We start from the raw sequence: 25265 nt of genomic DNA, 5'->3' as shown, positions 1-25265 counted from the left end.
GGGCACAGTGGCCTACGAGATAGTGGTCGGTAGGATGAGGGTCACTTAGAGCCCGTGCCTCAGTTTCTTCAGCTATACAGTGGGGTAACAGTAGAGCCTCGGGACGAGTTGCCGGGAGGATTCCAGTGGTGTTGCACGTGAAGCCTTGGGGGCCGGGAGCCTGAGGTAGGAGCTGCCACGATAGTGGCATCACGCCTGCTGTTAGGAGCGTGTCTGTGGCCCTTGGCACAGGCCCGTGGGGACGACAGGGGCCTTGCCTCGTGGGCTCTGGGGAGGACTCGATAAGAACATGCTGGGGAGCAGTGCTAGAATTACTCTGTAGGGCGGCTGATCCGGGGTGGGGAACCTCAGCTCCGAGAGGCGGAGGGAAGAGGGGACGGGAGGGTGGGTTTCCAAGTGGGAGTGGAGTCTCAGACCAGGAACTGTTGGCTTCTCCCAGCCGGGGCTTTTCCCTGCCCCACCCCCCCCCCCCCAGCTTTTGTGATGGGGGGGCGAGGGGGTCATGGCGGCGGTGACCCTCAGCTCTGCTCCCTCCGGCCGGACTCTTGGGGCCAGGAACGGGGTAAGCCATTCAGAGCCTTGGTTGCCTCCTCTACCTCCCACGTGCGGCCCCACAGCCTGTGCCAAGAGCATCCTCGGGGGGTCCCGCCCCTGCCGGACCGCAGGAAGCATCTTTGTCCTCTCCGGATGGCCCTCTCCAGGGTGGCCCCCAGAAGGCCTGAGACAGGAGGTGGGGGACCCGCTGTGGGATGGGGCCAGAGCAGAACTTGGCACTAAAATCTGGCCTGAGCCCTTGATCTCACTGGTGATGATGAGATAAGGGCAGTGTGAGAGAATGTTTGAGAAAACCCTGTGATAAGCTGAGAAGCACTACCTAAGTGCCAGGTGATGTCATTTCTGCCTAGGGGCTGCTGGGAGGGACTGCTGAGTCTCAGTGGCCCACACCTACACTCGCCCCCAGCCCATGGACCACTCGGTCACCACCCCAGGCCCATTTTTTGGCCGCTTTGCCTCACCAGTGCCTGGGTGGCAAGAGGCATCACTACCCCCTAACTCTGGGGCCTTGGACAGGTGACTTGACTTCTCTGAGCCTCAGTTTCCCCACCTGTCAAATAGAGATCTGTTGCCACTGGGGCTCTTGGCTCAGATGTAGGGACCCAAGTGAGCCGTGGTCAACCAGGAATAAAAGAAGCTACCAATCACTGGCCAGCGATAGCGGCCTGGGTTCTGTGCATTCATAATCTCATGTCCTCTCTGTTGGATGGGGGAGGCATCCCCCCATTTCACAGCAGAGGAAACCGAGGCTCAGTTTCCTCTGGCAAATTGCTCAAAGTCTCCCAGCAAGTAGGTGGCCAGGCCAGGGTTTGAGTCCTGTCTCTGTCGTCCCCGCAGCCCTCCTCATTCCTCAACAGGAGAATCCATGCTGCCCCAAAGTGACGCAGGGACTTCGGTGAGTAGGGTTTACAAATCCCCACATTCCCCTGTCCGAATGGCCCGGATGAGCCCGGGTCCAAGGACCCTGAAGGTCTAGCAGCCATTGGGGCTGGGACCAGCCCCTTGGAGGGAAGCAGCAAGCTCCAGGGCAGGGTTCTGGGAAGTCAGGTTTATTAGCTCCTTAATGACTGTTTACAAGCTGAAAACTGTTTGCCTGGCATGCTCCCTCCCAGCCGTGGGGCCGGCCTGGGCCTCCAGAAGTGAGGGGGACCCAGGACAGCCCAGGGCCTGACTTCCGGCTGAGTGGTCGTGGGCAAGGTGCTTACCTCTCCATAAACTATGGTAAGCCTTTGTCCCTCTGCTGAATGTCCACCCAAGTGAGCCCTGGCTAATGGTGACAAAGCCACCTAGATTTCAGACTCTATGAAGGAGGCTATGCATAAACAGACTAGGGTCAGAGATGTGAAGTGGCTTGCCTGCAGCACACAGCATTTAGGGCTGGGCCCCTGTCTCCCCCAGTTGGACAGTGTTTGTTTTTTTCTTTTGAGAGACAGCGTACGAGAGAGAAAGGGGGGAAGGGGCAGAGGGAGAGACAGAATCCCAAGTAGGCTCTGAGCTGGGGCTTGAACCTATGAATCGTGACATCATGACCTACGCCAAGGTCGAGAGTCACTTAACCGACGGAGCCTCCCAGGTGCCCCAGTTGGACCGTCTTTTCACCGTCTGGAGCCAGGCCACAAGGAGGTGGGTGGAAAGTAGGTGGACCCCACCCTTGCAAACTCAAGACAGAGCCCTGCTCTGTGTACTGAGTGTGGGCCTGTCTGGAAACAGTCTGGTCACCCCTCGGTGTCAGGGAGCTTCCAGCAGGGGTGAAGTAGGCCCGCCCCGCTCCCCAACCGATGTTGGACCCCATCCTTCCCCCAACCACTGAGCATGGGCTGGGCCTCAGCCAGTGAAAACCCAACTGCCAGGGGCACCCGGCTGGGTTGGTTCAAGGGTTGGCTCTTGATCTCGAGGTTGTGAGTTCCAGCCCCACGTTGGATGCAGAGATTATGAAATTATAATAATTATAAACTTGAAAACACAACAAAAACCAATTCCCAGCACGGCAGGATCCTAAGAGAGACAGATCCTCTTGCCTGTTTGGAGCAAAGCCCAGTCCGCACCAAGCTCGGGTCAACATGGCTTCCAGCGTTGTGTCCTCCCTTTCTAGGAGCCTCTTCTGCCCCGGTATCTGGCCCAGAAAGAGTCAGGGCCTCTGGACCCCCGATGCCACTTCCTTTTTTTTTTTTTTTTTTTTTTTTTTAAGTTTATTTATTTTGGGGGCACCTGAGTGGTTCAGTCTGTTAAGCGGCCAACTTTGGCTCAGGTTCTCACAGTTTGTGGGTTCGATCCCCACGTCGGGCTCTGTGCTGACAACTCAGAGCCTGGAGCCTGTTTTGAATTCTGTGCCTCCCTCTCTCTCAAAAATGAACATTACAAAACAATTTTTTTAGATAGGTAAAGTTTATGTTTGAGAGAGAGAGAGCAAGCAGGACAGGGGCAGAGAGAGAGGGACAGAGGACCTGACGTGGGCTCCACGTGTGCCGACCTCAGCTTCAATACAGTGAGCCCGATGTGGGGCTCAAACTGCACGACCTGAGCTCAACCGGCACTCAGCCAACTGAGCCACCCAGCTGCCTAGCCCCCCTGCCTCCTGCCTTCTTCACTGTGATGCTCAGGGAGTAACAGAACTGGGACAGAACGTGTCACCTTCCCAGAGGAGGCTGGGCCGTTGGGCAGAGCACCCCAGGACGGGCTCCCTTTCTTCTGTTGTCCCCAAGCTGCACTTGGCCCCTAGGCTCTGGGAGCTGCTGCTTTCCTGGGGTGTGGAAGGGCACGTGCATCCCTGCTCAGCTGCTGTCCCCTCGTGTGCTTCTACGAGCAGCTTCTGGAGTCCAGAAAGTCCCAGAGGGCACCTTGGAGGGCAGGGCCCAGCACTGTGTCCAGCTGGGGACACGTGGCGGCATTGATGCTGCATGTTGCCAGAGGCTGCTGCATCCAGCTTAGCCAGTTTCCTGGGCCCAGGGCCCCCACAGAGGACGGGGCCTTCACATCTCCGCCCGCCCCGCTGGCACGCGGTCCTGAGAAAGCTGATGCGTACTACAAAGGGGCGTCGGGGTCTGCGGCGCTCTAAGAACTTGGCCTCCCCACCCCGGACTCCCACAGGCTCACAGCCTCAGCCTGGAGCCCGGGGCCCGCTTCCTGGGTCTGTGGTCGGCCCTGCTACCTAAGCCACTCTAACTGGGTCAAGGGGAATCCAGAACCTGGGGTCTGGTGGGGACAGTGGGGACAAGCCAGCAGGTCCTCGAGCCCCTGACTGTGCCCCCTCCTCTCCATTCTTTACCTTCTGAACTGAGTGTGAGCAAAGCCCCTAAAGGTGTGGGGGTGAAGACATGGGGGCTCTCTGGGCCGGGGTCCTCTGTGGGTGCAGCCTCTCCCTGTGCAGGGCAGGGTGAGGCTGGGCTGAGCACAGGTGCCAGTGTAGTGGGGAAGTGGGTGCTGGCCGGAAGGGATGGAGAGGCCCGCGGACACTTCCTGCTGGCTTCTCTAACTCTGACCGGGGAGTGACTTGGAGTTCAAAGCTTCCAAGGGGGACGTGGTGGTCCCTTCCCTGTCCGTCTCCCCGCGTCCTTTGCCTTCCTAAGTCCTGATCCCTGGCCCTCAGAGTCGCCTCTGCACTTTCCCGGCCTTTGCTCCCGGCCCCACTCAGCAGGGCAGGGAGGTGCGCGGGTGAGTCACTGGCCATCAGGAAGCCCGTAGGGAGACGGGTTAGACAAACGACCGCCTTTACATAAGCGCCTGCCCCCCCCCCCCCCGAAAGCTGGAGCAACCTCCCGAGGTCAGCAGAAGCCAGGGTTTGCCTGGGGGTTGCACAGTGGGTGAGGGCCAGCTTCCTCTTCGCAGCTTTCTAAAAACGACCTGGTTCCCAGAAGGGCTGTGGCGGAGGGACAGGCCGGTTTCAGTTTCTATGGCAGGGAAACAGGGGAGAGAGGCCACTTCCTTGCCCCTGGCCCTCATCCTGTCATCCTGTGATTCATCAGGGGACAGACAGGTTCCCCGCAGCCCCGAGCCGCCTCCCTTCCTTCTGGACCTCCCGTGGCCCACTCACCCACCATGGCCAAGTGGCGGTTTCTTTATTTCCTCGGTTCAGGGGACCTGTGCCGCCCCGCCCCCCCCCCAGGAGGTCCCCTGAACTTCCTGATCCGATCTGGTGGCTGGTAGTGGTTTCCCTCTGTCCTCTACCAGAGGGCATGCTTGCCCCTTGCCCGAGTCCCTCCCTCCCTCCCCTTGGTCCCTAGTTCTGGCCACACGCAGGCTAAGCACTGATGTCAGCTGCCACGGCTCATTCCCTGCCCTGGGTCGTGAAGTCCTCAGAGGCTGGGGATTCCGGAGACCCCGTCCACCATGGGCAAGACCAGGGGAGCATTCAGAAACCTGCTAGGGTGCATCGGTGACAGGCAGGTGGGGAGGGGATTGGGGGCCCCTCCAGCGCCCCGTCTGGATGTGCGCTGCCAGATCTCGGGCAGGGGACCTCTCCGGCCGAGGCCGGGCTGTGACTGTCGGGATAGGGCTTAGCTGGTAGTGCCCAGCCCCACCCTTTGTGAGGAAACCGGGTTTTCTGTGGGCATCACTGAGTGCTTTCTGAGTCTGCATTTCTGTCATGTGCGCCTGGCTGCCGGCAGCTGGGTCACACCACTGGTTGTGGGCGTGGTGCAGGGGTGACAGAGTGTCAGCCCCTGGGTCCCTCTGGGTCATTTGAACTGTGCACTTCACTTTTTCTTTGGATCTGCCCCACCCCACCCCACCACGGACGGACTCCACCCTCAGTCCCCTCTCCCTACCCAGGCCCCTTCGAAGTCTTCCAACTACTCTGGGCAGGGGCTGAAGGTCCTTCTGGGGGAGGGCCCCAGCGAGGCCAGGATCCAGCTTGGGCAGGTGGCATTGGCCTCGCTGGGTGGGACAGGCTCTCAGACTCTCCACGCTCCCCCCGCCCCGACCCGGAGGCTGGCCGCCGCACCAACCCAGGGGGTCTTGGAGCAGCGGATGTGACTGTGGGCCAGGAGGAAGCCCTGTCCCAGGATGTCACAATTTCCTCTGCAGTGAGCAGGCATTTCTGGGGCGTGGGAGACGTGTGGGGCGGGGTGCTCCCAAAACTCCAGCACTTTCTGTCTGGGTTCCTCCATGACCCCACCACACTACCGGCCCTACCCTCTGCCCCCTGCCACTCTCGGGAAGGAACTGGGATTCTGGTGCTTCTGCACAAGTTTGGGGTCAGTCTCAGGAGCAGGCTCACCCCTCCATGGTGGAGAGGGGCTGTGGGAAAGTGGTGTTTTGTACTAAATGTGTGGGCCTTGTGGGCATCAATACTGGGCCATCACCTCGTCCAACTCCCTTGCTTAGCAGTGAAGGAGAGGGGGGAGGGTAAAGTTTCTTTACAGGCCAGGATGCGGCCTTGGCCACGAAGATGGTGAAAATGGTCTTGGGTACCATGCTGCGCCCCAGGAAGGCACGCGCGCAGCCCTGCCTCCGTTCTCCAGGGCCAGGCCGCTTCTCCCTGTGACCCCCAGAAGTGCCCTGGGGCCGGTCCAGTCTCCCCAGTCCTACCGCCCAAGGTTGTGTCTGCCCTTATTTCTGTCAAGACAGTGGCACAGATGGTCTGCAACACAGCGGGTCCCAGGCTGGGGACTCTGGGCTGTGCTGGGGAGGGGGGAACAGGGGACCCAGTGGGGGCTCATCCTGGGACAGCATCTGGTCACAGAGCCACAGCAGGGCAGTGGGCACTTTGTGGAGCTTTCCAGAGTGGGCTGGGTGCAGGATGGGGGGAGGTAGTTTTGGTCCAGGGTCCATGTGGACTGACAGTCTGCAGCCATGCATGCGCCCCCCCCCCCCCCCCACCTGCCTCCCATCCCATCAGCCCTTAGCAGGGGCCTGATTATTCCAGACCTGCCTCTGCCCAGACCTGCCTCTGCCCAGGGCCCAGGCCTACGCACGGGCAGATCTCTGCAGAATGCCAGGAGAGGCAAGTGAGAAAGTGGTTGGTTCTGTCTGGTGACAGGGCAGACTTCCTGGAGGAGGTGACATTTCACCTGGCGTCGCCCAGGCAGACAAGGTGGAGCCTTGTGCAGCCAGGGGAGGTGCAGGGCCTCAGACAAGAAAGTGGGGGTTTGGGAATCTGCAGGGACACTGGTGTATCAGGTGGGGGTCGGGGCAGGTTCTGAAGGGCCCTGGGTATCTACTCCAGGCAAGTGTGACCAGCCCTGAGTTCCAGAAGGATCCTACATGCTTGATGAGCTCACCCAAGCTTGGACTCGGCAGCCCTATTCTCCCAGCCTTCTTCCACCACCTGCCTCCCTCCCTCCTTGGTGCCAGTTTCCCAGGACAGTGCCTGCCTGGTGCCCTCTCACTGCACCCTGGTCCCAAAGGAAACTAAATTAGAGAACTTTCCGTGCAGGGGCCCCAGGTGAGGCTGTTGTCTGGGAGCTGTCCCCAGAGCAGACGCGAAGTGGGATCTGAGGAGCCAGCTGGCCCAACGCTAAGGCCCATCTGCCCGTGATCTCTGGGCGGCCTCATCGTCCACAGCCAGTTTGCCCTGAGGTGTGGGGTCGGGCCTCCCAGCACTTTGCGGAAGAAAGAAGGATGCTTGAGTCTGTCGGTCAAACCCAAAGCAGAAACATCCCGGGCCCCCAGCTCTTCCTCAGGACCCCCTCTGGCACCCACTCCTCCCCCCCCCCCAAAGTTCCTCCTATGGTTGGAAGCCTTTGTTGCCCCGTGGAGTCAGAGGGAGGGCGCAGACGGGCCCCCAGCCTCTGGTGGGCCCCACGGCAGCCCCTTGGGCCCCTCTTGGTAACCCCGGGCCTCTGAGGAACAGAGTCTAAGTGCTATTGAGTATAATTTCCCTCTGGGCTGGACTCCACTGTCACCCTGATAGGGGGCCGTCCAGCCCCCAGTGTGCTCTAGCTTTGGGCTGGGTGGGGGGTGGCTCCTGTTTCTTAAAGAGACCCAGCTGTTCCCTTCCTGGCTGTGTGAGCTTGGGCAAGTTACTTAACCCCTCTGAGCCTCCTCCCTTCCCAGCCACAAAAGGGGAGCGATGGCAGATGTCTGTTTTGAAAGGTGTCTTGAGGACAAAATGGGATAATGCGTGTGAAGGGCCAAGCCAGGCCTGGTTGCACGGGAATACTTGACGTGTCCTGCCTCTGGTAGCTGTCAGGGTTCTGCTTCCCGAGGGTCTGCTGCAGAGTGTGTCCTGTGCGGGAGCTCCTAGAGCGAAATATCACAGAGTTCTTCAGATGCTTGATCTTATGTTGTGTGGATGTGACCTGGATAAATCATTTAAAGAATGAACACAACTTGTGGGGCATCTGGGTGGCTCAGTCGGTTAAGCGTCTGACTCTTGATTTCAGCTCAGGTCGTGATCTCACGGTTCATGGGATCAAGTCCTACGTTGGGCTCTCTGCTGAGTGTGGCACCTGCTTGGTCTGTCTCCCTCTTTTTCTTTCTCTCTCTCTCTCAATAAACATTTTTAAAAATGTTCTAAAAAAAAAAAAGAACAAATACGACTTCTGAATCGTTTGAACACTGTCTGAAATACCTGCCTTACTCTAATCGAGAGGAAATGTTGAAGGGAGCCTGGGTGGTTCAGTCAGTTGAGCGTCCGACTTCGGCTTGGGTCGTGATCTCGCGGTTTGTGAGTTCAAGCCCCATGTCGGGCTCCGTGCTGACAGCTCAGGGCCTGGAGACAGCTCCTGATTCTGCGTCTCCCTCTCTCTCTCTGTCCCTCCCCTGCTCACGCTCTGTCTCTCTCAAAAATAAATAAACATTAAAAAAAATTTTTTAAATGTTTATTCGCTTCTGAGAGAGACAGAGCGTGAGCGGGGGAGGGGCATAGAGAAAGGGGGGACACAGAATCCGAAACAGGCTCCAGGCTCGGAGCTGTCAGCACGGAGCCCGACGCGGGGCTCGAACCCACAAACCGCGAGATCACGACCTGCGCCGAAGTCGGGTGCTCAACTGACTGAGCCACCCAGGTGCTCCCCCCAAAAACAATTTTTTTTTAAGAAAGGAAATGATCAGAAGACAGCCAGCACTTTGTGTTTAAGTTAAACGTGTGTAGTGAAGTTATGTTGAAACAGGAAAAATAAAGTAGAGGCCACCCTGATTTGGGGTTCCTAGCCCAGAGCGGGGGGGGGGGGCTTGCAGGTGGCTTTTTAGGCAAACCCTCTGAGGCTGAGGCTGGACCCCCCTGGCTGCCCGGCCGTCTGAGCACCCAGCTCACCGCCAAGAGGGGTTCTTACTCCAGGTGGCGAGAACATATCCTTTAACCCCTCACCCACGAGGCCGGTGGGATTACCCCATTTTACAGATGCAGAGACTGAGGTCAGGAAGATTAAAAGGTCCTTGGTCCCAACGCGCCTGCTTGAGTCTGCCCTTCCTTCCTTAGAGACTGCGCGCGCCTAAGGAGCTGCCCTGCTCGGCCTGGAACCGGCTGCCTTTGCGTCTGTCCACCTGCCCACACAGCTGAAACTTGACCCCAGAGCGTCTGCAGAGAGTGAGGGAAGGACTAGAACATACTAGATCATGCTCTGAAGACCCCTGCGACAAGACCCAGGAAGCTGTGAGCTCAGCCCAGATCCGAAGGTAGGAACCCGGTTAGCAGGGGGTGGGGGGAAGGGCAGGGCTGGACCCAAGGCACCAACTGCTTTGCTCATTTGTTTGCTCTTCAACATGTACGAACTGATGCTGTCTGCGGCCGGGACTCCTCTGGAGGTGGGGGCGCAGCAGTGAACAAGGCAGAGAGAGAGGGAGGCAACCCCGGGTAGAGTGACGGAGAGACTTGAAGGGAGGGGAGGGCCAGGGGGCTGCTTCAGGCAGTCAAGGGGGGCTCCTCGGAGGAGGCGGTGCTCCGGCTGGAACCAGAGTGAGAGGAAGGAGCTACCTGTCCCACCGTGTGATGATCTGACGTGGGGATGGAGGGACCAGCGCAGGCAGAGGCCTGACGTTTGGGGAGCACCTGCCTGAGACTTTTTTTTAACAGCTTCATTGAGCTACAATTCACATTTAATTCAGCACAGAGCCATGAGAGCCATGAGATCACGACCTCAGCGGAAATCAAGTCGACCACTTAACCAACTGCGCCACCCAGGCGTCCCTAGTGTCTGGCTTCTTTCGGTTAGCGTAAACATCCTTAAAGTTCATCCCTGCTGGACCATGTCAGCTCTGCCCTGCTGTTTGTGACTAGTCATTCCATTGTGTGTATGTGGGACCTTCTGTTGGTCCGTTTGTCTGTTGATGGGCATTGGGGTCATTTGCACCCTTGGGCCCTGCTGAATATGCTGCCGTGAACATTCCCGCCCACGTTTCTGTGTGCGCACACAGCCTGGGCGTGTGTCGTGCATTCTGTCATCTGATGCCCAGGGCGCCTCTCTTGGTTGGGGGGAGGTCTTTCCCCCATTATAAGGTGAGGGCTTGGGTGACCTGTGGTCAAGTGCAGGCCTCTGTGCAGGTCAAGCCCAGAACCACCCACCTGCAGCGTGCTTTTGACCGTGACCCCTCGCGGCGCCCCTAGCCGAGCTTAGCAGGTGCGAGACAGTCGGGGGCCTAGAGTGGCCGGGTCGGGGGCAAAGAGGAGGCAAAGCCACTCAGGGCTCAAAGGCCCCAGTGAGAAGCTTGGACTCCGTTTTAAGGGAGAATGGGAAATCGTGGGACACTGTTGAGCAGAGAGTGATGTGGTGTGATTGGTGCTTTTAAAAGGTGACTTTTGTTGTTAGGTAGAGGACGGTCATGAGGGTGGGGGCTCGAGGGGCGGCGGGTGGACTGTTCGGGAGGCCGCCTGTGGTCCTTCGGGTGAGAGAAGACGGTAGCTTTGGTGAGGCCAGGCAGAGATGGAGGGGACGGACAGACTCGGGACAAACGTGGCTGCTGTCACCCTCTGTCACACGTCGGCCCCACATGCCCTTACCCGGAAGGCTCCCGTGTGACTCCCTGCGTCCGTGCACAGCCCGGGGTCCGCCGCGCTGTATCAGCAGGTGGATGTGGCGCCCCTGGCCTCGCAGGAGGGGAGGAGAAACCAAACCCGCTCCAGCAGCTTCGGGAAGTGGGGAGAGAAAGTAGGCGCAGATTTTAGCCACAAGAAGGCCAGAGTGAGGGATGAAAGGAAGGGAATAGAACAGGCAGAGGGCCTGGATTCTGGTGGAGTCAAAGGGGAAGTGGGGTCTGGCGACCGGAGTGAGAGCAGAAAAGCCCCAGATCGGGGCGGAGTCAGTAAATTGCCACCTCCTTCTGGCAAGGCCGCTTCCCAAGATCCATTGAGATTCAGGATGAACTTACTCTTCAACCCAGCAACTCCACTTCTAGAAGTTTGGGGGTTAGTGCTGGGACAAGGACCCGGTCTGGGTCTAGGCAGGGGTGTCGGTGAGCACCAGGCACGAGTCCAAAATGCCGGAAACACCCTCAGCTGCCATCAGTCTGGAATTGGTTTAATCTTGGTATGTTCCACTCAATGAAATCTTGGTAGTCACTCAATGAAATCTAGGGGCGCTGGTGTGGCTCAGTGGGTTAAGTGTGACCGGCTCTCGATTTCGGCTCGGTCGTGATCTCACGGTTCGTGAGTTCAAGCCCCATGTCGGGCTCTGCGCTGATCCTGCTCGGGGATTCTCTATCTCCCTCTCTCTGTGCCCCACCCCACCCCCCACTGTCTTTCAAATAGATAAACATTTTTTAAGAAAAGAAAAATAGGGGACATCTGGGTGGCTCAGTCGGTTAGGCGTCCAACTTCAGCTCAGGTCATGATCTCGCGGTTTGTGAGTTCGAGCCCCGCCCCGCGTCAGGTTCAGTGGGGACAGCTCAGAGCCTGAGCCTGGAGCCTGCTTCAGATTCTGTGTCTCCCTCTCTCTCTGCTCCTCCCCCACTCACACTGTCTCTGTCCGTCTCTCAAGAATAAATAAACATTAAAAAAAAGAAAAATAGGGTAGCTCTGTGTGCATTGATGGGACAAGATAGATGCACACACTCTGGAAGAAAAGTTGTGGCAGGAGCGTGTGTAGAACCCAAGTATGTGTGTCCTTTTCCAGCTGCAAAGAGGCTGTTTGGTGGCAGATGGGGTGACAGGCAGGCCATGAGCTCACTTTCTGCTTTATAGGTCTTCTGGGTCTGAGCACATGTCACTTTTATGGTTGGGATATAGCGTTTTTCCTCCATGAAAAGAGAGAAGTACCAGACAGGTGGCAATTTCAGTTACCTTTGAAAAAGGAACCAGGCAGCCCAGGGGACAGGAACCAGCATGGTGGCTTTCTCTCTATCTGCAATCAGGCTGAGCAGCCACTTCCTTGCTAGAAACCCAGAAAGCACCTGCTCCCCGCACAGCTGTGGACCTCTTCTTTGTGGCCAGCGCACCGGGTGGCCCCGGAGCCTTCTCCTGGTCCTCCCCCAGGCCCTGCCCCGAGATCAAAGGCAGGGCTCTGGGTCCCAAGAAGCTGCCCTCTGGCCCCTGGCCTACTTTGACCAGGCTGACAAGGCGGCCAAGGTCACCTGGCAGCTCAGTCCTTTGCCCTCAGGCTCCTTTCTGGGTGTGGTCCTGCAGTGGGAGGAGGTGGAAAGGTGGGGATTTCTCAGGCCCCTGCCGGCCTGGAATGCAAACGAAGGACGGAAATAGACCTTCTTGCAATAATACCCCACCCAGGTCAGATTCGGTCTCTTGTTGCGAGGTTTAGACCCCAGAGTTAGTTAGGCCTGACCTGGGCCACCTGCCCTGGCACCAAGGTCCCCCGGCCCCCTCCCGTCTTGCCACCTCTCGACACACTCGTGCCCCCCTCCCTGTTTCCACTCCAGCCGCGCTGCCCCCCTGCCCGCCATGGCCTCCGCTGGCAAGAATGGCGAGAGCGTCTCCTCCGTGTCCAGCAGCCGCCTGCAGAGCCGGAAGCCGCCCAATCTGTCCATCACCATCCCTCCACCCGAGACCGCGGCCCCTGGCGAGCAGGCCAGCATGCTGCCCCAGGTAAAGGGACAGGTGAGGGGGCCCCCTGGAGGCTCGCCGCCCTGCCCCAGACAACAGCCGTGCCCACACAGCACTGTTCGGGCGGAGGAGGCCCCTTCTGCCTGAGCCCCAGCTGCCTGTGTAGCCCCTGACTTAGGCCTGTGCCCCCCTCCTGCCTTTCCAGATGTCACAGTGAGCGGGCCCCGAGCGCAGGTGCCGGGTCTCCCGGTGATCGCTGTGGGTCTCCCGGTGGGAAGTGCGGTCCTGAGAAAGCCTCCCGGTTTCCACCCGGGACTGGCTGTTTCCCTTTCTGTCTAGGCCCTGCCACACCACCCCGCCCAGGGGCGAGGGCTGTCACACTTGGGGGAAGGGGCCCCCCGCGCTGGGCATCAGCAGCCTGACCCCGCGGCGCCTGGCTCCCGTGGAGAATGGAAATGAGCAACGTTTCCAACAGCCTGGACCAGCGCTCCATAAAGGGCTCATTGAGAGCAGGCTTGAAACAGTGTCCTGGGGCATAAAGGGGTGCTGTGTTGGTGCCACCCACTCACCCCGGGGGGCTCTTCCTCCTACAGGGAACCAGGAGCTAGGAAATCACGCTGGGGGTCACTGAAGAGTTAAAAGATGGTGACTTTACATTTGGAAGGAAAGCAGCTCAGGGCGTGTAAATTGGGGGTGAGGCTTGTTCTCCGTGCTCTCATGTAGGGAGCCAAAAAAGAGCCAGCCCGGGCTCTGGGCTCCACCGAGTCCCAGCCTGTCCTCCCACAGAGGCCCAGGAACCCAGCCTACGTGAAGAGTGTCAGCCTCCAGGAGCCACGGGGACGATGGCAGGAGGGCAGCTCAGACAAGCGCCCAGGCTTCCGCCGCCAGGCCTCCCTGTCCCAGAGCATTCGAAAGTGAGCACCCTTCCCGCCCCCCGTCCCCGGCAGCCCTACAGACCTTCTCCGGGCCTGGCCCCTGGGTCCCCTTCCTAGAAGGAGCGGGAAGGCCTTAATGTGCGGCCCTCCCTGCAGGGCTGGAACGTGAGAATCCGTTAACACCGTGTTCCGGGGGGGAGACTGAGGCCCAAGGGCGATGTGTGCCTTGTAGAAAGTCACAGGGTGGAGCCTGCGGGGTGGGTCAAGGAGCGGGGCTGGGGGGGGAGGCACCGGCCCACAGAGTGACTCCGGGAGACCTGCCCACCCCTTTTAGCTGGTCATTGGGTACCAACCCAGGGGCAAAAGCGGGGAGCCGATCTGTCCCCCTCCACTGCACACACACGTGTCTTATCGCCTGTCGTCCCCTGCCCACACACGCTGTCACCTCCCACGTCCCCTCCCCTGGACACAAGTGCACGGCACCCTGCCCCCCTGCGTCCCCCCTGCACGTGCCCTGGCCCGCTTTGGTCTTCGTCCCCGCGGCGTGCCCACCCCCGCGGCGCTCTCGGCTCCCGCAGGGGCACAGCCCAGTGGTTCGGGGTCAGCGGCGACTGGGAGGTGAAGCGGCAGCATTGGCAACGCAGGAGCCTGCACCACTGCAGCGTGCGCTACGGCCGCCTCAAGGCCTCGTGCCAGCGGGACCTGGAGCTCCCCAGCCAGGAGGTGCCGTCCTTCCAGGGCACCGAGTCTCCAAAACCCTGCAAGATGCCCAAGGTGGGTTTGGGGGGGAGGGAGGGGCGGCGGCAGTGGCAGGGGTCGGAGCCCAGGGGCCCGACCTGCTCCCTCCCTCCCTCCCTCCCTCCCTCCCTCCCTCTCTTCCAGATTGTGGATCCACTGGCCCGAGGACGGGCGTTCCGCCACCCTGACGAGGTGGACAGGCCCCATGCCCCACACCCGCCCCTGACCCCCGGGGTCCTGTCCCTCACATCCTTCACCAGCGTCCGCTCTGGCTACTCCCACCTGCCCCGCCGCAAGAGGATGTCTGTGGCCCACATGAGCTTTCAGGCTGCCGCCGCCCTCCTCAAGGTGAAGATGCCTCTGCCCGGCCCCCGCCGCCCCTCCCTCCCTCTCTGTCCCCCCAGAGCGTCCCCCAAGAGCTCACCTGGGCGCATCCCTCTGTGCCAAGGGCAGCGGATGCATGAAGTTACCCGGCAGAGAGGCCCGGGGCCTGGCCCATGGCCTTCCAGCCCCAGAGCTCCAGGGTTTGGGAAGCCGGGTTCTGCACCGACACGGGCCGGGCAAGTCGGAAGTGAAATGTGCAGTCAGTTCACCCGAGTTTACTCGGCCCCTATGATGTGCTGGGCACGGGGGCTGCAGAGTGACAGGAGCCAGTGTCCCTGCCCTGGGAGAGCCCCCAGGCCCGAGAGGGCAGTTGTCACTAGTCAGTGTGATAAGTGCCGGGGTCGGTGCAGGAGAGGCGCTCATGTCAGGGAAGCCACTTGAGCTGAGCCCAGAAAAATAAGGAGAAGTTCCCCAGGAGAGGAATAGGTTTCTCAGCAGAGGGAAGGGCCCACGCAGAGGCCCAGGGGTAGGAGGGGGCATGGCACGTGGGGGTCAGAGAGGGGGGCAGGGGCACGGTGTGTCATGCCGCGGAGCTGGGGCTGGGGGAGATGGCCCGAGTTTTGGGAGTAAGGGTGCGGAACGAATGGTGGCGAGCTAGCTGCCCAAGTCAGAGGGCAGGACGTCAGCAGGGAGGAAAAACGGCCAACTGCGGAGAGAGCGCTATGTTTAGGGCTATGGAAGATGGTGCCCTGTCTCTGACCACGCCCTGCCCGGGGAGGATGGGCTTGACAGTCCCTTTGGAGCGGGGGCCTGATGCCCGGGCCTCTGCCCTGTCACAGGGGCGCTCCGTGTTGGATGCCACGGGACAGCGGTGCCGGGTGATCAAACGCAGCTTTGCCTACCCCAGCTTCCTGGAGGAGGACGTGGTCGATGGGGCAGACACATTCGACTCCTCATTTTTTAGTAAGGCAAGCATGGGGTGTGGGCCTCGGGAAGAGGGTACGGGGTGGCCTGGGAGTTAGGACTGGTGACCTGGCCTTGATCATGTGCTGCCAGGAGCCCCTGACAGATCCAAGGGCCCCCTGGTTGGAGGGATATGCTGCCTTGCGGAGCTCCCGGGCCCCTGTCTCTCCGTCAGGGACCTGGCGGGGCAGGTGCCAACGGGGAAATCATGAGGGCTCCCAGGCACATGCCCTGCACCTCCCTCCCCAAGAGCCTGTCCCGCTCTGTTCTGTCCTTGAATTGAGCTGTCGGGAGCAGTATTTGGGACAGTGACTCCTCACGCTGTCTTTCTTTGTGTCCCCCGCTCCACCCCACCCCAGGAAGAAATGAGCTCCATGCCCGACGATGTGTTTGAGTCTCCCCCGCTCTCTGCCAGCTACTTCCGGGGGATCCCACGCTCGGCCTCCCCGGTCTCCCCCGATGGGGTGCAGGTCCCTCTGTGAGTTCTGGGCAGCCTTCCTCCAAGCGGAGGGAAGTGGTGCGGTGGGGAAGGGCTCCCCCAGCCCGCAGCGGGTCCCTCCCGGGCCCCCTTCTGGGATGTGCGGGGAAGGGGCAGCCGGCTGAGAGCCCTCCTCCACCAGGAAGGACTCCGGCCGAGCCCCGGCGCCGCCCGGGGCCAGGCGCAGCAGGCGCCTCGCCTCCACGGTGAAGCACTTTGCCTTTGACCGCAAGAGGCGGCACTACGGCCTGGGCGTGGTGGGCAACTGGCTGAACCGTAGCTACCGCCGCAGCATCAGCAGCACTGTGCAGCGCCAGCTGGAGAGCTTCGACAGCCACCGGTGAGCCGCGAGGCGGCCGGCTCCGGGCGTTGTGGGCGGCGTCCCCGCCCTCAGGTGCAGGCAGAGGGCAGGAGGGCCGAGGGCCACCCCGGGAGGCCTGGGAGCTTCCGGCTTCCCCAGGACCCTTGCCTGCAGCAGCCCCCTTACTCACCGAGCCGGCATTTGGCGAGCACCCCCTGCGGGTGAGGGAAGCAGGGACGAGTCCCCGGGGTTGCCCTGCGACCATGTGCGTCACCTGGGAGGGGTCCCCAGGCGCTTTGCTGCCTCTTCACCCTCCCTGCTTCCTTGGCCTGTGTCCTCAGCCTGGCTCCCGACAGCAGTGAGTCGACGAGCGTGCGTTGAGTGCTATCCCCCACTGGCCCCAGAACAGCTCCGACAGGAGAGACCGGGAGGGCACGCTGGGCCAGAGGGACGGTCAGAACCTTGGGCTATGAGTGAGGGGAGCGTGGGGCAGGATGTGCAGAGACCTTGGGGGGAATTAGAGGATTGGAGGAGGGCAGTCCTCCCAGTGTGCGATGGGCAGTGACCTGATGGACATTAAACCCCGATTATAAATAAGTAATAACGAGGATAGCAAGCGTCCCAAGGAGGACGGAGAATGAGAGTGAACTGGTGAGGAGGGGTGCAGCCAGCGTGAGCAGGAGTTAGCCGGGTAAAGAGAGATGTGAAGAGCATTTCTGACAAAAGAGGCACCGTGTGCAAAGGCCCTGGGGCCGCGAGGATTGTGGTTTGTTCCAGGAACTGTAAGAGAAGAATGTGGGTGGGCACAGTAAGGCCTTGCAGCCAGCAGGAGGGGGCGATGTTGGACTTAATTCCAAGGTGGCAGGAAGCCATCTAAGGGTTTTAATCAGGGAGACACATGTCGGAGTGCATTTTTTTTTTTAACGCGTATTTATTTTTGAGAGAGAGAGAGAGAGAGTGTGAGCGCAAGTGGGGGAGGGGCAGAGGGATACAGAGGACCCGTGCTGATAGCAGAGAGCCCGATGCGGGGCTCGAACTCACGAACCATGAGATCTGACCCGAGCTGAAGTCGGACGCTTAACTGACTGACCCACCCAGGCGCCCCCTGTAGGGGCTGTGATGTCACTGTGACGAAGGAGGAGTTGGAGGGGAATAGAAGGGGAGCTGATGGGGGCTGGGCTCGATAGACTGAGGGATGTGATGTGGGTTCGGCTCCGCTGACCCCAGGCCTGTGTCCCCAGGCCCTACTTCACCTACTGGCTGACCTTCGTCCACATCATCATCACGCTGCTGGTGATCTGCACGTATGGCATTGCACCCGTGGGCTTTGCCCAGCACGTCACCACCCAGCTGGTGAGCCAGGCTAAGTTAGGGGTGCTCCGCTCCGGGGGTCCCACCCGCCCGAGAGGCATCAAGCGTCATCGGGCACCGAATCCCTCCCGTGGCCACAACCTGGCCCGTGCAGGAGGGTGCTCTGGGCTCGCCACAGCTTTACCCCTCAGCCCTACCCTGGCATGGGGAACCCCCTGACCCCCCTCCCTCTGCCTCTGCCCCAGGTGCTCAGGAACAAAGGTGTGTATGAGAGCGTGAAGTACATCCAGCAGGAGAACTTCTGGATCGGCCCCAGCTCGGTGAGGGGCCCGGCGGGTGCGACAGTACCGCAGCAGGAAGGCCTTGGGCCCTGTCACCTCCAGCTGGGCAGGGGGTCGGCTTGCCCAGGGGCCCCCCCCTCGTCAGGGGGCCCTCAGGGGAGACTCGACAGAGTGGCCAGGTCGGGGCCCACGCTTACTCTGTGCCCTCCCCCAGATCGATTTGATCCACCTGGGAGCCAAGTTCTCGCCCTGCATCCGGAAGGACCAGCAGATCGACCAGCTGGTGCTTCGGGAGCGAGACCTTGAGCGGGACTCGGGCTGCTGTGTCCAGAACGACCACTCGGGCTGCATCCAGACCCAGCGGAAAGACTGCTCGGTAGGGCCAGCCCTCCGCTTGCCCTAGCCTTGGGGAGGGCCCCTGGAGGACCATCCCCTCCCTCCTTCCCGGCCCCACACACCCCTGTACACGGGCCAGCTCGGGGAGGGTGCCGACCTCCCCAGAGGAGCGGAAGCCAGGTCTTGGGAACGTCAGCCGGGGGTAGAGGTCTGGGAGATGGGTCTGAGCCCTGGGGACGAGGGGAAGAGCCCCTGTCCCGGAGGGTCCCTTGCCCACTCTCACGGGGACATTCGCCTAGGCGTAACCAACCCTCCTCCACCCTCCAGGAGACTTTGGCCACTTTTGTCAAGTGGCAGGATGACACGGGCCCCCCCATGGACAAGTCTGATCTGGGCCAGAGGCGGACATCGGGGGCAGTGTGCCATCAGGACCCCAGGTACGGTCCCGGGGTGGCCCACCGCTGGGCCACCCGTGAGAAGACGGCCTTGCGTATCCTGCCCGTGGCTCCTTGCAGGGATGTTGGAGGGGAGTGTGGCAGGCTGGGGGGTGGGGCACAGCTCCTCATTTTGCCCCCTCTCACCCCTGCCTCCAGAACCTGTGAGGAGCCAGCCTCTAGCGGCGCCCACATCTGGCCCGACGACATCACCAAGTGGCCAGTGAGTGTCCGGGGTGGAGCATGGTCTAGGAAGGGCAGGGAGGGGGTGCCTGCCGCTGCCCGGGCCCAACCCGGCGTCCGTCCCGGCAGATCTGCACGGAGCAGGCCAAGAGCAACCGCACGGGCTTCTTGCACATGGACTGCCAGATCAAGGGCCGCCCGTGCTGCATCGGCACCAAGGGCAGGTGAGCCAGCCCGGGCACTCTGCCCCGGGCACCCTGCCCAGAGCTTCCTCTTATCCTCTGGCACCACCCACCACCCCGGGCCAGTGTCCTCCCTACCTGGTGACTCTGGGGTCACCCGTGGCGTGAGCAGAATGAAAGGGAGCTTGCCCCGGAGCTGTGGTCCCCGCAGAGCGGCACCCCCTTCCTGCCAGCGATGCCTGCTGTGGCCAGGCCTTGAGCAGCAGGTGAATGGGCAGGAGTCCTCAGGGCCCTGACGCATCCCCTGGCCTCCTTGTCCCCCCAGCTGTGAGATCACCACCCGGGAATACTGTGAATTCATGCACGGCTATTTCCACGAAGAGGCAACACTCTGCTCCCAGGTGAGGCAGGGCCTGGCGGGGCCCTGAGCGTAAGGAGGTGAGCGCCGCAGCCTGCTGGAGCTGGCCTCGTGCCTTCCCTCCGGCAGCAGGTACCCGGCTCTGCCCCCCCCCCCCCCACGTCAGGGCCGGCTGGGTCGAGGGCACTGACCTCCACGCGCTTGCCCCCAGGTGCACTGCTTGGACAAGGTGTGTGGGCTGCTGCCCTTCCTCAACCCCGAGGTCCCAGATCAGTTCTACAGGCTCTGGCTGTCTCTGTTCCTCCACGCTGGGTAAAAGGCCCCTCGCTGCCCGCCCCTCCCCGCCAGGCCCCTGTGATGTCTGCCCGCCCCCGCCCCCCAGAGACCCCTGGAGGAGGGCTCCCGGGCCAGCGCGCAGCCGCCACGAGCCTCCAGACCCCGCTGCCCCTGCGGTGCCTGGCTGGCAGCCGCAGGCAGAGGCGGGACGGCTGATGCCTGGTGCGCCCCCCTCCCCAGCGTGGTGCACTGCTTCGTGTCTGTGGTCTTCCAAATGACCATCCTGCGGGACCTGGAGAAGCTGGCCGGCTGGCACCGCATTGCCATCATCTTTATCCTCAGCGGCATCACCGGCAACCTCGCCAGTGCCCTCTTCCTCCCCTACCGGGCGGAGGTAGGCACTCGGAGGGGTGGGGCAGGGGGCGGGGCCGGCTCTGCTGCTCCGGGGGGGGGTGGGCCCCCGCCGGGGGGGGGGGGGGGGGGGGGCCGGCTCTGCTGCTCCCCCCCCCCACCCCCCCCACTGGCTCTGCCACAGGGACACACGGCGCCCTCCCACGCCAGGTTCAACAGCAGATGGACAGCTAAGCCGTGGGCTTATTGGCCGATCCCCTAATCCCCGGGTGCAGGGGAACAGCACTGCCCCTGGGTCGTGCTCAGGCATCCCTTCCGACTTTCCCAGATCTTGTCCCTCCTTTTGTTCGCCTCTGCTTCGTTTCTCTTTGTGACCGCGACCCTGCCTGCCTACCTGCCTGTCACCTATCTGTGGGTTGAGCTGTATGGAATCGCCAACGCCCAGCCACTCTAGACTCACGGAAACAGCGAGTTTTTTGATCGGTTCAGTCTAACGCTGTTGGCTCGCTCAGGGTCTGTCTGTCCCGCCATTCGCTGCCTGGAGCGGGCTTGTCTGTCGCGTTGATTGCACTGACCACCCACTGGGCCCGTAGTAGGTCCCCAGCGTTTGCAGAAAACGTGGGTGCCGCAAGCCCAGCTGTGGCCCAGCTGCTGCGGCTGCTCCCTGACCCCCTCCCCGCCCCCACCCCAGGTTCAGGGTCCCCGCGCCTGGGAGGAGCCCACCCACAGGCTGACCCGGGTCCCCGGGGGCTCCAGGCTTCCCCCTGGGGCGCCTGGAAATGACCCTTCTCCCCTCCCCCACCCGCCCCAGGTGGGCCCGGCCGGGTCGCAGTTCGGCCTCCTCGCCTGCCTCTTCGTGGAGCTCTTCCAGAGCTGGCAGCTGCTGGAGCGGCCCTGGAAGGCCTTCCTCAACCTGTCGGCCATCGTACTCTTCCTGTTCGTCTGCGGCCTCCTGCCCTGGATCGACAACATCGCCCACATCTTCGGCTTCCTCAGCGGCCTGCTGCTGGCCTTCGCCTTCCTGCCCTACATCACCTTCGGCACCAGCGACAAGTACCGCAAGAGGGCCCTCATCCTGGTCTCGCTGCTGGTCTTCGCCGGCCTCTTTGCCTCTCTGGTCATCTGGCTCTACGTCTACCCCGTGCACTGGCCCTGGATCGAGTACCTCACCTGCTTCCCCTTCACCAGCCGCTTCTGCGAGAAGTACGAGCTGGACCAGGTGCTGCACTGACCCCCTGCCCCCTGGGCGGGGCATCGCTGCTGCTCACGGGGCGCTGAGGGCCCGGGGCCCGGGCCGGGCTGCAGAGCGCCCCCTCCCCCGCGCTCCGGAGACCCACTGCCAGGGGCCTGGGCCCTCCCTCCACCGGGCGAGACGGTCACAAAGGCGGGTTCCCCCGGGGCAGCGAGGCGCCCCCTTCCTCAGGCTGGGGGACACTCCGCGCACGGGCTTCTCTGCAGCTCAGGGGCTCAGGGCCATGCCCGCCCGTCGCTCCCCTGCTGGCGGGACCACTGCCTAGGGGTGGGCTTCTTTCTTTCCCAAGGTCCTCAGGCTTCGCCCATCACCCCCCTCAGCCTCTGCTGGTGCCCCCCAGCCACACACACACACACACACACACACACCCCATTGCTGTGAGCGTGCCCTTACTGGGACGTGGCCAGGGTTCCCACACCTGCCTCACCACGCCAGCCCTCCTTCCTGTTTCTCCTCCCCTCTCTGCCCTAAGAGCCCGGGCCCCTCGTTCATCGGTGGCCTGGTGAGCCTGCCCTTAACGCTCCTGGAGCAGACTTGTGGGAAGGGCTTTGCCACAGTCTGGGGCAGAAAAGAGCAAGGAGGCACAGCTGGGCTGGGAAGCTGAGAGCCTTTGCTTGTTCCGAGCAGACAGAGGCTGTCCCCTCTGTGTCCCTCTTGGCCCTCTCTTGGAGTCAGTGTTCTGCCTCATGGGGCTGGCTTCGAGAAGGCCGGCCCTACTCCACTCTGCCTCACTCCTGCCCGAGTTGGGGCGGGGGCTGGGCTACTCACTCCTGCCCGAGTTGGGGTGGGTTCCCCAGGGGTTGCCCAAGGCTCGGTCAGACCCATTTTTTTACTGGTTTATATTAAGGTTCTAATTTTTAAAAGTAACGCTAACTTTATATGGATGATGTCTCAAATGTATTAAATGATACTCTTTAGAAGTAACATCTTTTGACCCGAGGGGCTCTAGCAGAGTGAAAGCTGGAACTTTATTTTGCGGTGCGGGGCCAGCCACGAGCTCAGGGGCGGGGCCTCGGCCTAAAGGGATGGCGGAAAACTTGTGGGGGATTTGCTTGGGCCAGAAACCAGGTTTGGGGTCCCAGGGGGTCCCTTGAGAGGGCCGGGTTAAATGCCTGGAGCTCAGGGGCGGTGAGGGTCTGGCTGCCCCTGGCAGAGACGGTGGGGGGAAGGCACAGCCCTCGTCCGTTCACTGGGCCCCACCCACAGCCCTGACCCCACATCAAGGAGCCATGTGGGAAGTGACGAGAAGACCTAGGGGGTCCGAGGCCAGGGGTGGGGGGCACAGGGGCTGAGCTAGGAGGTAGCCTCTGCTCTTTCCTGATCCCAGCTACCCCTCATTCTGGGGCAGAGGATGAGAAAGGGGCTCCGTGAGGCTGGGGAGGGTAAGGGCCTTCGGAGCACCAGGCCCAACCCACGGGGACAACGATGCTGCCTGCCCAGAGGGCCCCCCATTGATTCCCGAGAATGAAGGAGTCGCTGAGGTGGGTCGCAGGACACCTCCTGCTGTCCCCGGTTATCAACCACTCCCCACCTCTGGCACAATTTGGAATGTGGGCCGGGGAGAGGGGTGGTCCAGAGAGCCTCACAAGGATAGGCTGGGAAGTGTATCACCGAAGCTTGCTGGGCAGCTGGGTTGGGGAGAGAACGGGAAATTGGGGCCGGGTAGGAGCCCCCAGGTTGGGGGGGGGTGGTGCGGGGAGCAGTGACTTCAGGAGCCGCTGTTCCTACGCCGGGAGGCGTGGTCCCACATGGAGCGCTGCAGCTCATTGAAGGTGAGCGAGCCCAGGGTGATGGCGCATGGGCCCACGAAGCGGAAGCCGAATTTCTGGTAGAAGGGCACCAGCGCATCCTCACACATGAGCACGGCCCGGCGCACTGCTGGCTGCCTCCCCAGGTGGTGCAGGAACCGCCACATCAGGATGGAGCCCTTGCCTTGTCCCCGGAAAGTGTGGTGCACGGCCAGGGCGCGTAGGTGGGCGGTGTGGCCCCCGGGCCGGTGCAGCGTCATCGACTCCTGGGAACGGGCAAGGGATGTGAGTCCAGGGCATCTCCGTCGATACCTGCCTCCCCAGCTAGCCCCACTGGCCGAGCAAGCGTCTCGAGTGCCTCCAATCGGGGCTCCATTCCTACCCAAGGAGGGCCCCAAACTGGGAGCCGTACCCTCCAAAGAGGTGGGTCCTTTTGACCCGGGAGAGGCCCAGAGGAAGAAATCACAGCCCAGGGGCGCCTGCCCTCACCTGAGTGAGTCTCTCCTGGTCCCAAAGCGAGCCGATGATGAAAGCCACAAGGCGGCCCTCCTGGAACCAGCCCATGGACAGCTCTGGACACAGGGTCAGAAAGTGCTTGATCTCCTCCAGATACAAGGGGCAGATGCCCAGGACAGAGATGAAGGCTGCAAGGGGAGGTACGGCGTGTGACTCAGCGGTCACCATGCCACATGCCACTGGCCACCGAGCATCTGCTCAGAAGCCCAGGTGTGCTTTCCCACTCCCCACCCCTCCCCCATAGGAAAGCGGGATTCGGGGCCCTTCCTGTCCCCACGCGCACGCACACACACACACACACACACACACTCGATCTGATACTCTGGGGGCCCAGCCACCGAGGACAGGGGCTCCTCCCCATGGACAGATGCGTCAGCGTCCAGACCCTGTGCGGGGCCCACTCACCTTCACGCTCAATCTCAAACACGCTGGCAGCATCCTCTGGGGTGAGGCAGCGGAACTCGTTGGCGGGAAGCGTATGACGCCGCTGGTGGCCTGGGGCCTTTGGGGTCTCCGGCTGCAGCTGCGAGGCCTCGGGCTCCAGCGGGTACGTGCTCTGTGTGGACATCCTGGATGCTGGTGCGTCCCCGGGTGCCCCAGCTTCAGAAGTGGCCTTGGTGGCCGGAAAGGGTCCTGCGGCACCTATCGGGGAGGAGCGAGGGTCAGGGGTACGGTCCTCCTCTCCGATAGGGGCGGGCCAGGGTGACGGCGCGTCTTGCCTCTTGTGGCCGGACCTGGGGTCAGGTGAGTCCCAAAGCAGACCTGGGGGCCGTAAACATTGGTGCCCTCTCCTCCGCCTTTCCGTCTCAGACAGAAGTACCCGCGGAACAGCCCTTCCACACCTCCAGATCTGGCCTCACTGCCCTCCAAGGACACCCAGGCGGTGGGAAGGGTGGGCAGGGCTCTGTGGAGCCTGGGGACGGGTGGCCACCGACCACTTCTGACACAGTTGGTCTTATCTGCCCAGAAGGAGACTTTCTGGTCCTTTGAGTGAAAGATACCGTGGCTCCAGCTTTCTAGACGGGTTCGGCCCTTGGCCCTGGAGCAAAAGGCCCTTAACCAAAGCGGGTTCTCAGGGAACCTTCACATTTACTCAGATGGCCTCAGACTGGACCGTGCACGCACGCGGAAGGCATCAGGAGTGCAGGGGTAGTCTGAGGGAGAAGGGAGCGGGCCTGGGGAGCAGCGAGACCCCTCCCGCCCTGTCCCTGGCTCAGCCGCTGTGCCCCTTAAAAAGCCCATGGCCTCCATACGTGCCTTGCCGCCCCGCCGCCCCCCCCCCCCCGCCCCCGGCCCCTGCTACTTTTTCTCCCTACATCCAGAAGCCCCAGGCAGGGTAGCTCCTGTTCCTGAAGGCTGGGAGCCAGGAGCAGGGGTCCCACTTACCAGCACCCTCAGCAGGGGCCCAGTGTTCCCACCACAGAGCCGATCACCCCGGAGATGGTCCGCAGGCACAGGAGCCGGGGCGGGGGGGGGGGGGGGGGGCGGGAAATCTGGGACGCCCCCTCCGTGCGCAGCTCGCCTGTTGCAGCAGGCGTCACTGGGGAACATGGGGTGTTCTCACCGATTTATAATCCCTGCCCCGCCTCCTTGTCACACCAGCAGGACAAAGCCAGCAGGGCTGTGCGGCTCCGTGCCCTGTCTCTGCCTGTCAGACATCACAAGGGATTACAGTGATTGATGAAGGCCCCAGAGAGGGGCGGGGAGAGCACAGGGCTAAAACCTCAGGGGTCCAGCTCTAATCCCGGCCCTGGCTCTGCCTGGCTGGGACAGGCATTCATCCTTTGTGCTCCGGAGGCTTGGGCAAGCCCACCTCTGAGGGTCCTTTCAGCGTCTGCAGGCTGGGAGTGCTACCCTTTGTGGCGTCTACTGTGTGCTGGGCCTCGGGTACGAGTGTCCTTTAATCCACATGACAGGCCTGCCCAGTATTAGCC

The 25265-nt window shown here is 61.8% G+C and overlaps 2 protein-coding genes across 6 annotated transcripts; one reads left to right on the top strand and one right to left on the bottom strand.

Annotated features, from left to right (window-relative positions):
• On the top strand, positions 1-21991 carry RHBDF2 (rhomboid 5 homolog 2). Of its 5 annotated transcripts, XM_040456498.1 has the most exons (21): positions 1-165; positions 1393-1450; positions 2129-2178; positions 8915-9111; positions 12301-12466; positions 13211-13338; positions 13878-14073; positions 14182-14385; positions 15201-15329; positions 15684-15802; positions 15945-16142; positions 17345-17456; positions 17660-17734; positions 17910-18071; positions 18359-18468; positions 18625-18688; positions 18778-18872; positions 19156-19231; positions 19400-19500; positions 19705-19858; positions 20627-21991. In XM_040456498.1, the coding sequence occupies exons 5-21, from the start codon at positions 12323-12325 to the stop codon at positions 21044-21046; spliced, it is 2487 nt and encodes an 828-aa protein (XP_040312432.1). In that variant the 5' UTR covers positions 1-165; positions 1393-1450; positions 2129-2178; positions 8915-9111; positions 12301-12322; the 3' UTR covers positions 21047-21991. The 5 variants fall into 5 exon arrangements, with proteins under 5 accessions (XP_040312432.1, XP_040312430.1, XP_040312433.1 ...); XM_040456496.1 differs by lacking the exon at positions 2129-2178; XM_040456499.1 differs by lacking the exons at positions 1393-1450; positions 2129-2178.
• Positions 21992-22011: 20 nt separating this feature from the next.
• Positions 22012-24919, bottom strand: AANAT (aralkylamine N-acetyltransferase). The gene is made up of 4 exons (XM_040456501.1): positions 24718-24919; positions 23737-23973; positions 23305-23459; positions 22012-23081 (listed from the first exon to the last, which is right to left on the bottom strand). The coding sequence occupies exons 2-4, from the start codon at positions 23897-23899 to the stop codon at positions 22776-22778; spliced, it is 624 nt and encodes a 207-aa protein (XP_040312435.1). The 5' UTR covers positions 23900-23973; positions 24718-24919; the 3' UTR covers positions 22012-22775.
• Positions 24920-25265: the final 346 nt, after the last annotated feature.

This window comes from Herpailurus yagouaroundi, unplaced genomic scaffold (assembly GCF_014898765.1).
Source record: "Herpailurus yagouaroundi ecotype Mexico unplaced genomic scaffold, PumYag 217, whole genome shotgun sequence".
In the NCBI taxonomy this organism is placed as follows: Eukaryota; Metazoa; Chordata; class Mammalia; order Carnivora; family Felidae; genus Herpailurus; species Herpailurus yagouaroundi.
Note: the sequence above shows the minus strand (reverse complement) of the source record. Positions and strands in the feature narration are given on the sequence as shown.

Bases quoted from the DNA above. Each gene is read 5' to 3' on its own strand.
- AANAT (XM_040456501.1), bottom strand. From the start codon at position 23,899: ATGTCCACACAGAGCACGTACCCGCTGGAGCCCGAGGCCTCGCAGCTG. The intron at 23,460-23,736 runs GTGAGTGGGCCC...CTCCCCTTGCAG, and splicing joins GTTTGAGATTGAGCGTGAAG to CCTTCATCTCTGTCCTGGGC. The intron at 23,082-23,304 runs GTGAGGGCAGGC...GCCCGTTCCCAG, and splicing joins ACCAGGAGAGACTCACTCAG to GAGTCGATGACGCTGCACCG.
- RHBDF2 (XM_040456499.1), top strand. From the start codon at position 12,323: ATGGCCTCCGCTGGCAAGAATGGCGAGAGCGTCTCCTCCGTGTCCAGC. The intron at 14,386-15,200 runs GTGAAGATGCCT...GCCCTGTCACAG, and splicing joins CTGCCGCCGCCCTCCTCAAG to GGGCGCTCCGTGTTGGATGC. The intron at 17,735-17,909 runs GTGAGGGGCCCG...GCCCTCCCCCAG, and splicing joins TCTGGATCGGCCCCAGCTCG to ATCGATTTGATCCACCTGGG.